Source organism: Anguilla anguilla, chromosome 7 (genome assembly GCF_013347855.1).
Source record: "Anguilla anguilla isolate fAngAng1 chromosome 7, fAngAng1.pri, whole genome shotgun sequence".
Classification (NCBI taxonomy): domain Eukaryota; kingdom Metazoa; phylum Chordata; class Actinopteri; order Anguilliformes; family Anguillidae; genus Anguilla; species Anguilla anguilla.
The window spans coordinates 43,599,580-43,611,494 of NC_049207.1; the positions used below are offsets into that span (position 1 = coordinate 43,599,580).

At 48.1% G+C, this 11,915-nt stretch overlaps 1 protein-coding gene across 1 annotated transcript; it reads left to right on the top strand.

Annotated features, from left to right (window-relative positions):
* The first annotated feature begins 27 nt into the window (after positions 1–27).
* Positions 28–11,386, top strand: LOC118232565 (protein-methionine sulfoxide oxidase mical3a-like). The gene is made up of 11 exons (XM_035427629.1): positions 28–133; positions 526–608; positions 990–2,280; positions 2,563–2,654; positions 4,463–4,513; positions 5,715–5,960; positions 6,178–6,271; positions 7,803–7,853; positions 10,032–10,131; positions 10,255–10,328; positions 10,447–11,386. The coding sequence occupies exons 1-11, from the start codon at positions 28–30 to the stop codon at positions 10,629–10,631; spliced, it is 2,373 nt and encodes a 790-aa protein (XP_035283520.1). The 3' UTR covers positions 10,632–11,386.
* The last annotated feature ends 529 nt before the right edge of the window (positions 11,387–11,915 follow it).

Sequence of the window (11,915 nt, forward strand, 5' to 3'; positions counted from 1 at the left end):
CCAGCAGCTCTGTAATATGTGATTAATATGTATGAAATATGTTTCCACGCAGAGAATGTTGCCTCTGGCGCAGAAGCTCAAAGCTCTAACGCCACTAAGTTGCCACCTGCAATTGGGGGGAAGGGAAGGCCAGGTATGAGCCCTGCCCTTTTACGCCCTACAGGCCACAAACAGTACTACAGCAGAGCCAGTGACTATTTTACACCCTACAGGCCACAAACAGTACTACAGCAGAGCCAGTGACTATTTTACACCCTACAGGCCACAAACAGTACTACAGCAGAGCCAGTGACTGTTTTACACCCTACAGGCCACAAACAGTACTACAGCAGAGTCCGTGACTATTTTACGCCCTACAGGCCACACACAGTACTACAGTAAAGCCAGTGACTATTTTACACCCTTCAGACCACGCACAGCAATACAGAAGACCCCGTGAGTGTTTCACACTTGACAGGCCACATGCCTGTGATAACTGCAGACTGGTTTCAGTGCCTGTAACAAATGGGTCATTCTTCCTTTCAGTACACTCCACCGTCAGTCCCCGACAGTCGGTTGAGGAGAACGTGAAGCCGCCTGTCAGCGATGTCCTGAAACCAGGAGCACAGGTCTGTACAGCAGGGCGGGTTTTGTTTGATTTTCTCCCTGTGATGCTACATGTTCCATACCGCGAAAACTGCTTGATTTTTCCACGTCAGTTGGTGCTTATAAACTGTACGGAGTTTATATCCCATTGAGAAACTTGGCATGTGATTTACAATAAAACAGCTTCACGGTCCAAGTTTCTGATTGAATTCTGATCCGTTTTAACCCTTTAAGGTGTAAGATCACAAATATCGGATTAGAATGTTCCCTGAACATTCTAATGCTGATGTAATAATCACTAACTGGTAATTGAAAGCAATGAAGTTCTAGAACACTGATTTAGAGGTCCTTTAACGGACAGAGAAGCATCAGAAGCTTGAGTAATTGTGGATTTTTGTTTTCAGACCTCCTTGACGTCTCCATATCCCTTCCTGCTAAAATCTCCTGTGGCGCCATTTTTCCCCGAGCCTTTTGTGCCGGACGAAGTAAAACCGCAGAGAACCTCTCAAAAGCCGGACGCCGGCAGCACCTGTACCCCCGCACCCCTGGAGTCTCCCTCCCCCATCTGGACCCAGCCGTCGCCCGCTGCCACCTCCACGCCCCGGCCCGAGCTTGCCGAACCTACCACGCCCGCCACGGACGCCAAGGCGGAGACCAGGAAGAGTCTGGTACCTGGAGGAAGAGGGGAAACAGGCCCCACCCAGCCCCAGAGCAGGGGGGCCAAACCAGGGGCCCCAGGCAGCAGCTCGACCACTTGCCGAAACGGCACCCCCAGAAAAGAAGGCCGCGCCCCTGATCCCGGCCTGCTGACCCCGCCCTCCACCCCGCCCCCGGCCCCGCCAGACGAGGAGCCCGCCACCTTCCTGTCAGGGAAGCGGGAGGTCCCCCGAGAGGCGGAGCCCGAGGCCACGCCCGAACCCGCGGAACCCCAGCCGGAGGCGCGCATGTCCTTCCTCGAAAGCGTGGACGAGATCCCCTTCGCCGACGACGAGGAGGAGGAGGAAGACGGGGAAGAGGAGGAGGAGGATTCCCGCAAAAAGCTTACGCTGCGCGCCAATGACCAAGCGTTCTTTAGCCCGCCCTCCCTCCACACCTCGGATAGCCGCGAGACCCGGGGCGTGGCCGGGGGCGTGGCCTCTGGCGTGACCGGGGCGGCGGCCAAGGGCGTGGCGGAGGAGCGCATCCGCGCGTGGGGGCAGTCGGTGAAGAGCCAGGCCCTGCGCGACGCCGTGGAGCAACAGCTACGCAAGATGAAGGAAGCCGACGCCCCCAAGCGCGAACCCGCCACGGTGCCCTGGAGCCTCTCCTCCGAGGATTCTGGGAAAGGCAAAGCCGCGCCGGTGGCCGGCTCGCCGGCGAGGGAGACGCGGAAACAGGCGGGGGCGTCGCCAGAGAGGGTGGTCCCTGCCCCGGGGGGTGGGCGGAGCCTGGGAGGGTCGGCGGACTCCTCGGGCAGCTCGGCGGGGGGCAAGAACGAAAAACGCTCCGCCCTCTTTCCCCCGCACAAAAGCAAGGAGAAGAAGGGGAAGGCGGAGCCGGGGGAAACCCCGCCCAAAAACAGCTCTGTCTGGAAGGCCGTCTTCTCAGGTTACCGGAAAGACAGGAAGAAAAATGACCAATCAGACTGCGGCTTAGCCTCCGTTAATGAGACCACCGACTTGGCCAATGACAGCTCGCTGCTCGGCCAGTCCTCAGGTGAGCTTCGATGTCGCACGCCCCACGCATGCAGTGAATGCAGCAGTTGTGTGTGAGTGTGTCTGACTGTAGCACTGCATGTGCTTGTGTGTGTGTTACGGACTCTAACACTGCAAATGTGTGTGTGTGTGAGTGTGTATGTGAGTGTGTGTGACTCTAACGCTGCAGGTGTGTGTGAGTGTGTCTGACACTAAGCTGTAGGTGTTGTGTGTTACGGACTCAAATGCTGCTCTGTGTGTCCGTGTCTAAGTGTGCAACCGTGTGTGTGTTTCTCTGGTGTAGACCTGGTCTTGCAGAAGAACGTGTGTGTGTCGGAAGACTCTGATCCTTCCTGCGACGATGTGCTGGAAAGCTCCTCCCCGTCAAACGCCGATGTGAGTAAAACACACGCACGCCCACACGCGTACACACTCGTGATTACATTACATTAGAGACATTTAGCAGACGCTATTATCCAGAGTGACTGACACAGCTTTTGCATTTTTGCATAGTATTTACTTATACATACAACTGGATGTTTACTGAAGCACTTCATTAAGCACCACACACACTCACACACACACATGCGTACACACAGATCACTCCACACACACGCACACACGTGTACACACTCGTGATTACATTACATTAGAGACATTTAGCAGATGCTATTATCCAGAGTGACTTACACAGCTTTTGCATTTTTGCATAGTATTTACTTATACATACAACTGGATGTTTACTGAAGCACTTCATTAAGTACCACACACACACATGCGTACACACAGATCACCCCACACGCACATGCGTACACACAGATCACTCCACCCAATCTATGCTGTGTCCATTATAGATCGAACGTTTATTTCTTTACGCCCAGTTTTACATTTTTTAAAGACTTTTCCAACTAATGATTATCTGTCCCTCACTTAAAAACTCCTTTCATGTTTCATGCATATCCTCCATCATGTTCTTAAGCCCAGTTCTCACCTATTGTGAACTGTCCTATTTAAAATTGTATCTCTTGCAAAGGTTTTGATAAAAGCTGTTTCTAATGTATTAATGATTGTTCATTTACTTCTGTCTCTGACCATCTGTCAGACATTCGCAAGGAGACACCATTTAAACTACATCTCCCGACTAACAAGCACATAAAGCTCTATTAATATACATAACAAATTGTAGTCTGTTACTGAAAGCACTATGAGTTGACTGTAAAATTAGGCAATAATATGCATATAATGGTACAGTGGTACAGGTGTGTCACACAGGTATATCCGGCTGCTTCTGAGCAGTCTTGGTGTGGTGATTCAGCTGTAGTAAGCATTTGCCTCAAGGCTTCTGAAGGTGAACACCAGTTAATGCGTTTATGTTTGACGTGTTCACGTGTACTGTTATCACAGCAAACAGTACCATGTAAGAACTGACCTCGGTCCACGTCTTCCCAACCTATCACTCCACACTGCCCCTTTTCAGTGACGTTCAGCTGTGTGTGAGTACTGGCTCAACATAGCACATCACGTAAAACATACCAAGCACAGCTTTTTGACTGGAGATCCCCTTTCACAGAAGCACTGCAGTCAGAAAGACCAGCAGGATATGTTTAAGATGCATGCGGTTTCCCTGTGAGCTTTACGCATAATAGTCCACAGGTTTGGCTTAAATTCCCATAGGAAAGTAATGCAGTCTTACTTTCATTGAGTGCACTGCAATGCTCTTACTGTGTGGCCATGTTTGCAATTCATGTTTTCATCACTAAAGGCTTAAGATAGCAACTGTTAATTATTTATTGATATAAATTATTGAATTATATAATTAATATGAACTCATCTAATGGGGTCATGACGATAATTGATACTGTAGCCCCTGTTGGAGCAGTTTAAGCATTTCTATAATTAAATGTATACATTTGCACACTCACTCTTTATGTTTCTGATTGGGTGTGACTGTAAATTTGTACACTGACCCTGTCTGTTTCTGATTGGGTGTAGCTGTAAATTTGTTCACTCAACCTGTATGTTTCTGATTGGGTGTGACTGTAAATTTGTAAACTCACCCTGTATGTTCCTGAGTATATGTAAATTTGTGTCCTGTTGCATTATGGTATTGACCTCTGTGAGACTCCTTAGATTTTCTTGTGTGGCAAAATGTTGCATCGCCTCGTTTAATCTAACCGTCTCTGTTTTGTTTTTGTCTTCCCAAGTCTGTGTACGTTCCTCACGCGTTGGCGTTCAGGAGAGTGTACGGCGTGAAGGTAGTGTGTGCAGAAGCTCCGCCAGGCACCTAACCTTTTCTGTCCCTCTCTTTGCATGGCCTGCCTCAAATGCATGCCATGGCACCACAGCGCCCCCTGCTGCTGCTGTCTGCCACTGCCCCCTGTCATGCCACACCGCAGCCACAAGCACACACACGCTCATAGCTGTTTCTGCTGTAACAGCTGTTACTGAATCTGCTTCGCAAACATTTCAGCTTCACCTGAAAGTAAGGGGAGGGCAACGACCCTGCACCTTGGTGCACTGCACTTATGGGGACCTGCAGTGCACTTGTGGGTACCTGCATTACCACACAGTATGACCAGCTCAGCTGCTATGCTATATTCACACTTTCCTCACACACACCTTATTTTTTCATTTATTGTGTGTAAGTACTCATGTGCTAGAAATAGAGGAACACACAGTATATGTGAGAATTGTGTAATTGTTCTGCAATGTACGGTGTGCTTTTTAGGATAAATCATTTTCTCTGTACATTTTCATCCCAGTCCCATTTATGGACTTAGAGCTGACACCCATGGTGTGATTTGTTCAGCTGTCTGCAGATGGATTTTCTTTGAGTTCTATTATTTTGTCCCAGTGTCATATTTTGTTTCCAGTTCATTGGAAATTTGTGTTTTGTTTTGTGATCTTTAATTGTAATTGTGATGTGAATGAGCGTGCTCAATGGTGTTGACATTACCTTATTAGCCTATGTGTGATAGAGCACGCTCTGTGGGCCTGTTATATGAGAATAGCCTGTCAGTGTGATACACCATGTATAGTGGTGCTGTTACAGTACCACTATACCACTATTAGCGTAGCAGTCGCTGGTGCTGTTGTATTAGCATAGTTCTCAGTGGCGCTCTTGTATTAGGGTGGCACTCACTGGTGCTGTTGTATTGGCACAGTGCTCAGTGGTGCTGTTGTATTAGCATAGCTCTCAGTGGCGCTATTATATTAGCATAGTGCGCAGTGGTGCTCTTGTATTAGCGCAGCGCTCACTGGTGCTGTTGTATTAGCATAGCGCTCAGTGGTGCTGTTGTATTAGCATAGCGCTCAGTGGTGCTGTTGTATTAGCATAGCTCTCAGTGGTGCTGTTGTATTAGCGTAGCTCTCGGTCAGATGTGATGTCCTGGGCTCAGAGCTGTTTTGCTGATTAGCCTCTCACTGGAGGCCGGTCTCTCATTTTCTCCCTCCCAGAGAAAGGCCGTGAGAAAAAAAAAGCGGGGCGCGTTGCCGGCGAGTTCGCGGGAGTCTTCGTGCCCCACGGAGGTGGTCGGAGTGCTGGTGGCTGTCAACGAACCCTCTAGTCTAAGTTACTCTGAAACGATATTTCAGAAAGCGTACACCGAGGAAGAGCTGAACGCCAAACTGACGCGGAGAGTGCAGAAGGCCGCCCGGCAACAGGCCAAACGGGAGGAGCTCAAGAGGCTGCACAGGGCCCAGGTGAGCAGCCAATCGGAGAACACCTAGGCCAAATCAGTCTGTCCTGTTTATCCAAAATGGCACCCAGTCCTTACAATATGTATATATACTGTATATATATGTGTGTGTGTGTGTGTGTATTATATACTGTTAAACTTAAATAAACTGGTCTGTGGTAATAGCCTGTATGGAAAATGCATCACCTTGGGTAACAGGTAGCACTCTGGTCTCTCCTTAGATAATCCAGAGGCAGCTGGAGCAGGTGGAGGAGAAGCAGAAACATCTGGAGGAGAAGGGCGTGGCCGTAGAGAAGGCACTGCGTGGGGAAGCAGGTACCCTCTCTCTCTCTCTCTTTCTCTCTGTCTGTACCCTATTTGGGGTTGTGTACCCTGTGTTTGAGGTTACTGTACCCTGTGTTTCAGGTTGCTGTACCCTGTGTTTGAGGTTACTGTACCCTGTGTTTGGGGTTAGTGTATCCTGTGTTTGGGGATAGTGTACCCTGTATTTGGGATAAGTGTACTATGCCCCACAGTGGAGAGGCAGTATGATGATTTTGGTGCTGGTACTTGTTAGTGTCGCTTCCATTTATTAATCTCCAGAGAATCCCTATGGCCTCTCTCCATTTCCGTGTCCCAGCTCAAGTGCTCTCCTACTGCCCGGAAACCTGGACTGAACAGGGCTGCCTCCTGTTTCCGTTCATAGTTTAATCTTGAGAGTTCCTGCTGAGTCAGCACACGGACCCCATCCCTGTCTCTCTCTCTCTCTGTGTCTGTCTCTCATTTTCATTCTCTCTCTCACTCTCCCTCTCTATCTGCCTCTCTCTTCAACAGGGCTTTCTCCCTCCCCTTCTCTCATCTTTCTCTCCTCCTCTCTCCCCCTCTTACACACACTTCCCTGTCTTTGCTTTCTCTTTTCTCTCTCACATCAGGAATAGGAAAGCATATCTATGACTGTAACCATGACAGCCCTGGTGAAGAATGAGTGACTTATTGTCAGTATAATTACACTGGGTGCACACAAGCTTCAGAGACCCAGCGGTATGTCCGCTGTGGGAGAGAGCAGACTCCGGAAGAGAAGTTTAGCCCTTATTTATGCCCTATTCTATTGAGTATAATGGGGGAGAGAAAGCACTTCAGTTTGGACAGCGGCTCTGCAGATCAACAGATTGATTTTATAGCATTTATTCACAATTATAAGTCATAAATGTCTGTGGTTGCATGCCCCATGGGAATGAGTTCTAACTATAAATAAGGTTAAACGTAATTTTAAAATAGTAAAAATCTGATCATTTGTGTCTGTTCAACTTCTGGAAGTGTAACGTCACTGTTAAACTCACTTTGAAGCTACTTGGGGTGAATTTTCTTTAGACTACGAGTCCCTTGATGCCCTTGGGCCAGGGAGGAGGCTGCTCTTGTATCTGTGCACACTGTGCTAGCATAACACATAAAGAATGTGTGCGTAGCTGTCACACAAAGTGCACATATCACAGCAGGGTGCTAGCACACAGGGCCCTAAAGTCTGCTGTTTCCAGTACAGTCGTGTGCAATTGCAGAATTATATGTTCCTTTCCAAACACGCGTTCTGACTTTTGCCACGGGCTAAGCACTATGGGGCCAGTGCGGGATTCATAAACTGCCTATTTCATGGGCTGCTGTGGGAATTTGATCTTGAACACAAACTGTATTGCTGCTATAGCTTTAGCAGCGTACAGCTATAGCCTCTCACTCAGCGAGCGTGCATGCGCCTGTATAAAGGAACATCATCTTCTTCTTCTTCCCTCTGCATGGCCGCGTTTCTATCCAGGCTGTTCTTTCCAGTGTGCTGCTCTATGCGGTGACTCAGTCTCGTATATCCTCATTGTAGACTATTGGGGAGACTCTAAATACAGTGAAATCTTCGACTTGCATCTGGGCGGTATGTACCTCGGGCCTGTTGCTCCCAGCTACCGAGTGGCTAAACCCCACCTCCGCCACGCATGGCTTGTGCCACTGCCGTTCCTCGGGACTGGTTACCCGAAAATAAAAGTTACAAAGACAACGTGGTTTGAAACTACTAGTGGCACGTATGCACAGCAAAGGGTGGGCTTGATTAAAAACTGTTTGTGTTCTTGATGGCATGCAGTATAGCTGATCCCATGCTGTGGTGCTAATAGAATGCAGTAGAATTGATCACGTACAGTAGAGCTGATTGCATTGCTCAAGAGCTGGTCCCGTTCAGTGAAGCTGATCACATGCTGCATAGCTGATTGCGTGCGGTAGAGCTGATTGCATGCAGTAGATCCAGGTCTCAGAGAACTGCAGCTGATGTGGTATTTGACCTCTGAACTTCCCCTACATGCCCGATGGCATTGACCCCTGTGTGTAAGCATGGCGCTCTCTGTCTCTGGGGCATACCCCCTTCCTCACAGGTCAGCGGTGACCCCGAGTGGGTGTGGTGTGATGAGTGTGGTCATTGAAATGATGCAAAGCTGTGTCGTAGACGCTTGGCTCGGACGGAAGATTGCATGGACCAGGACCTTGTAGAATTCGGCTCCTCGAAGCCCCCACAGTCTAAACGTCCACACGGATGTTAATGATATTGAATATCACAGTCATTTTATAACCGTCCAAATCTCTGCAGTATTGCACCACTGACTTTAAATTCCCTCCAAAAGATTTTCTGTTGGGATTTGATTCTCTGGATTGGTTGCTGGATTGTCCACAGTGTAGGGGGGCAGGGCTTTGTGCAGTGCTTTCTGGGTAAGTGGAGATGCGGAGGCCGTCTTGTCGGAGCGTGTAACCGGTGTGCGCGTGTGAAGGTGTGCTTCCTCAGGGCAGCCCTCCCATGGCTGAGGAATCTTCAGTGTGGTTGGACGCATGCGATTGGTCAGCAGTGAGGTGACATCGCCAGGGTGGGGGTCCTCTGGACACACCCACTCTCAAAGGCATGGCACGGTAGCTAGGCATGTTAGCGCCTGAGCATGCTGGAGCCTGCGGGGGGCGCTGTGTGATGTAGGGCTACAGCCGGCCCTGTAGGGTTGCTCTGTCCGGCTCCTTCCCCCAGATTGCTCAGTTGCTTCTTAGCAACTGATTTGGTGTGTGACCATTTCTGATTATCCCCAAAGCTGCTCTGTTTCATCCCACATGCCTATAATTCCACTCTCCTGAGAGTTATTTCAAGTCTTTTGGTCTTATTTTATTTCTGCTTTACATAGAGAACACTCAGTTCCTACCTGTATACCTCATTTCCTTGGTTTGTCACACAGGTGCTTAAGATGTGAATTGAGACTTCAAAGCTTTGGCTATTAGATTGAAAAGCTGCTTTAAACTGTTATTTTCTGAATGATTATTTTCAGTTCCTGTGTACTGGCAGTCTTTAGTCATTATTACAGTAACTTAATATAGCTCTAACTTAATATAGCTTTAACTTAATATAGCTCTTTCCATAGTCTCACACTATACTATACTTTAGTCCTGCCTATGCAGTGTTGGAATCACACACCCACACACACACAGTACATGGGGTTCTGTCTCACACACACACAAACACATACAGTCTGTACTTGGAGATTTCTCACATGCATGCACACACACACACACACGTGCATACATACTATACACATGCACACACACAAACACACACACACATGCGCGCGCACACACACACACACACACACACACACACGCATGCGAACATGCACCATGCACACACACTATGCACACACACTATGCATGGGGATCACACGCTCAAATATGTGTGGGAGACTCCAGTCCACACTGGGGGGAAATCAAAGGACTTTGCATGTTGTTGGGCTGCATGTGTTTGCTGCCTTGTTTCAGCTGTCAGGATCCATCCAAATCAAATCCGGCCAAAACATGTAGCCCAGAGACTACAGATGCAAATGAGCCTTTCTGGCAAACTCTGGAACATTTACAGAAATTGTATTAATGTGCATTTTGTTCCTGTCAAATAAACTAATGAAGATTAAAATCTCTGTGTGGTTTTCTGCATGCCGTCCAGTTTCTGAGTGTCAACCGGATTGCCAAGGCCCATGTAGTCCCTCTGTCCTCTCTCTTTCTTTCTCTCCCTCATGTTCCCTTGTTCTTTTCCAAGGCATGGGAAAGGAGGATGACCCGCGGCTGATGCAGGAGTGGTTCACTCTGGTTCAGGAGAAGAACTCGCTGGTGCGCTACGAGTCTGAGCTGATGATATTGTGAGTGTGACGTCCTTTCCCTCTTAAATCTGCTTCCAACTTTCATGCTAGGAGCATAGTAATAATAATAATAATAATAATAATAATAATAATAATAATAACAACTGTTTTGTCCTGTTTCAGTGCACGAGAGCTGGAGCTGGAGGATCGGCAGAGTCGTTTACAGCAGGAACTGAGGGAGCGCATGGCTGTGGATGGTGATTATTATACTAATAATAATAATTATTATTATTATTAGTAGTAGTAGTAGTATCTCTCTCCACTCACATTGCATGACCACGGCCTCTATCTCCACCCTCCCTTTGCGGGCCCCAGACCACCTGAAGACGGAGGCGGAGCTGGTGGAGGAGAAGCGGATCCTGAGCGAGATGCTGGAGGTGGTGGAGCAGCGCGACGCGCTGGTGGCCCTGCTGGAGGAGCAGCGGCTCAGGGAGAAGGCCGAGGACGAGGACCTGGAGGCCGTCATGCTGTCCAAGGGCCACTGCCTCACCTGGGCCTGAGGCCTGCACCGCCCAGCCCCCGCCCCTCCGGACCAGGCCACGCCCCCACTCCCGCCCCCCTTTCTCACCCTGTGCTGCCTTTTATTCTCCAAACTGAGAGTTTACATGCTGCCTACGCTCTGAGCAAGAGCACCGGAAACACCGCTTCCCTCAGGAAGTCTTCAGGAAGTTGTGTTGGCTTTTTTAGTCTTACTATTACAGTTTTTATATTGTTTTTATCTTCATAGCTTGGTGGAACGGGATGAAGGTTAAAGTCCTGCTGATATTGGGTAAATGTGCACCGGGCCTGTTTTATATATAAAAGTTAAGGAAACGGCAGCAAGTCCATTTCAAATGAGTGACTTGTTAGCCAATGAGGAGGAGGTACACATGTCTTTGAGGCACAGAGCCCCTTTTTTTAACGTTTTTTTTAAACGTTTTACACAAAGGCTGTGAGCATTAAGTGTCTTGAATGAAGAGAAGCTCACAGTGGGAATGTTTTTGGACTAAATTCCCTTCTCCCAAATCTTACATATCTTCATCACAATGGCTGTTTAGCTGCTCTCATTCAAGATTGTGTGTATGGTAGTCTTAAGAGTGGAAGTGCATCGCTGACTAGGAGCTGTGTGACCATTATTTATTGATGTGTGAAAAGAAAGTGTGTATGCAAAAAAAACTGTTATATTGCAGATTGTTCTTTGAGGTGCTTAATGTACCCAGATTGCACAGAGATGTTGGATGAATGGGCAATAAAGCAATGCAGTTGTTATTTTTAACCAGGATGCTCTGTGTCCTTGCAAATTAAGGTTCTCCCCACAGGCCACACAGGACTACAGGAGAGCCAGGGACTGTTTTACATCCTACTGGGCACAGATGCAAAACAGTCTTTATTCTGGTTGACTAACTGGCTAAATGAATTGCTTGACGGTTGGGTGTGAGGCAGTGAAACCGTGCGATGATCGGGAGACCGCAAAGTAGATAGCCAGTTAAATTCCCATCTTCCGCCCCCAGGACCCACTGACCTAGAGGACCCACTAGGAATGGTAGAGTTTCACTGTATTTTTACTTATACATCTCTTATTTTACTCGTAATATAATTCTGAAATATTATGTGTACTTGATAAAAGGAATTACCCCATAGTGGATAATTATGATTAGCAGGGTGGAAACTATTGTCTTTTAAATGCAGGTTGTTCCTTACATGCTCCTTCGTAAGGTCCCTGATTAGTGGGACAGGGGAGAGGCTCACCTAGAGCCTAGTATTCTAGTGCCTAGTATGCAAAAATATGAAACAATTGCACTCAA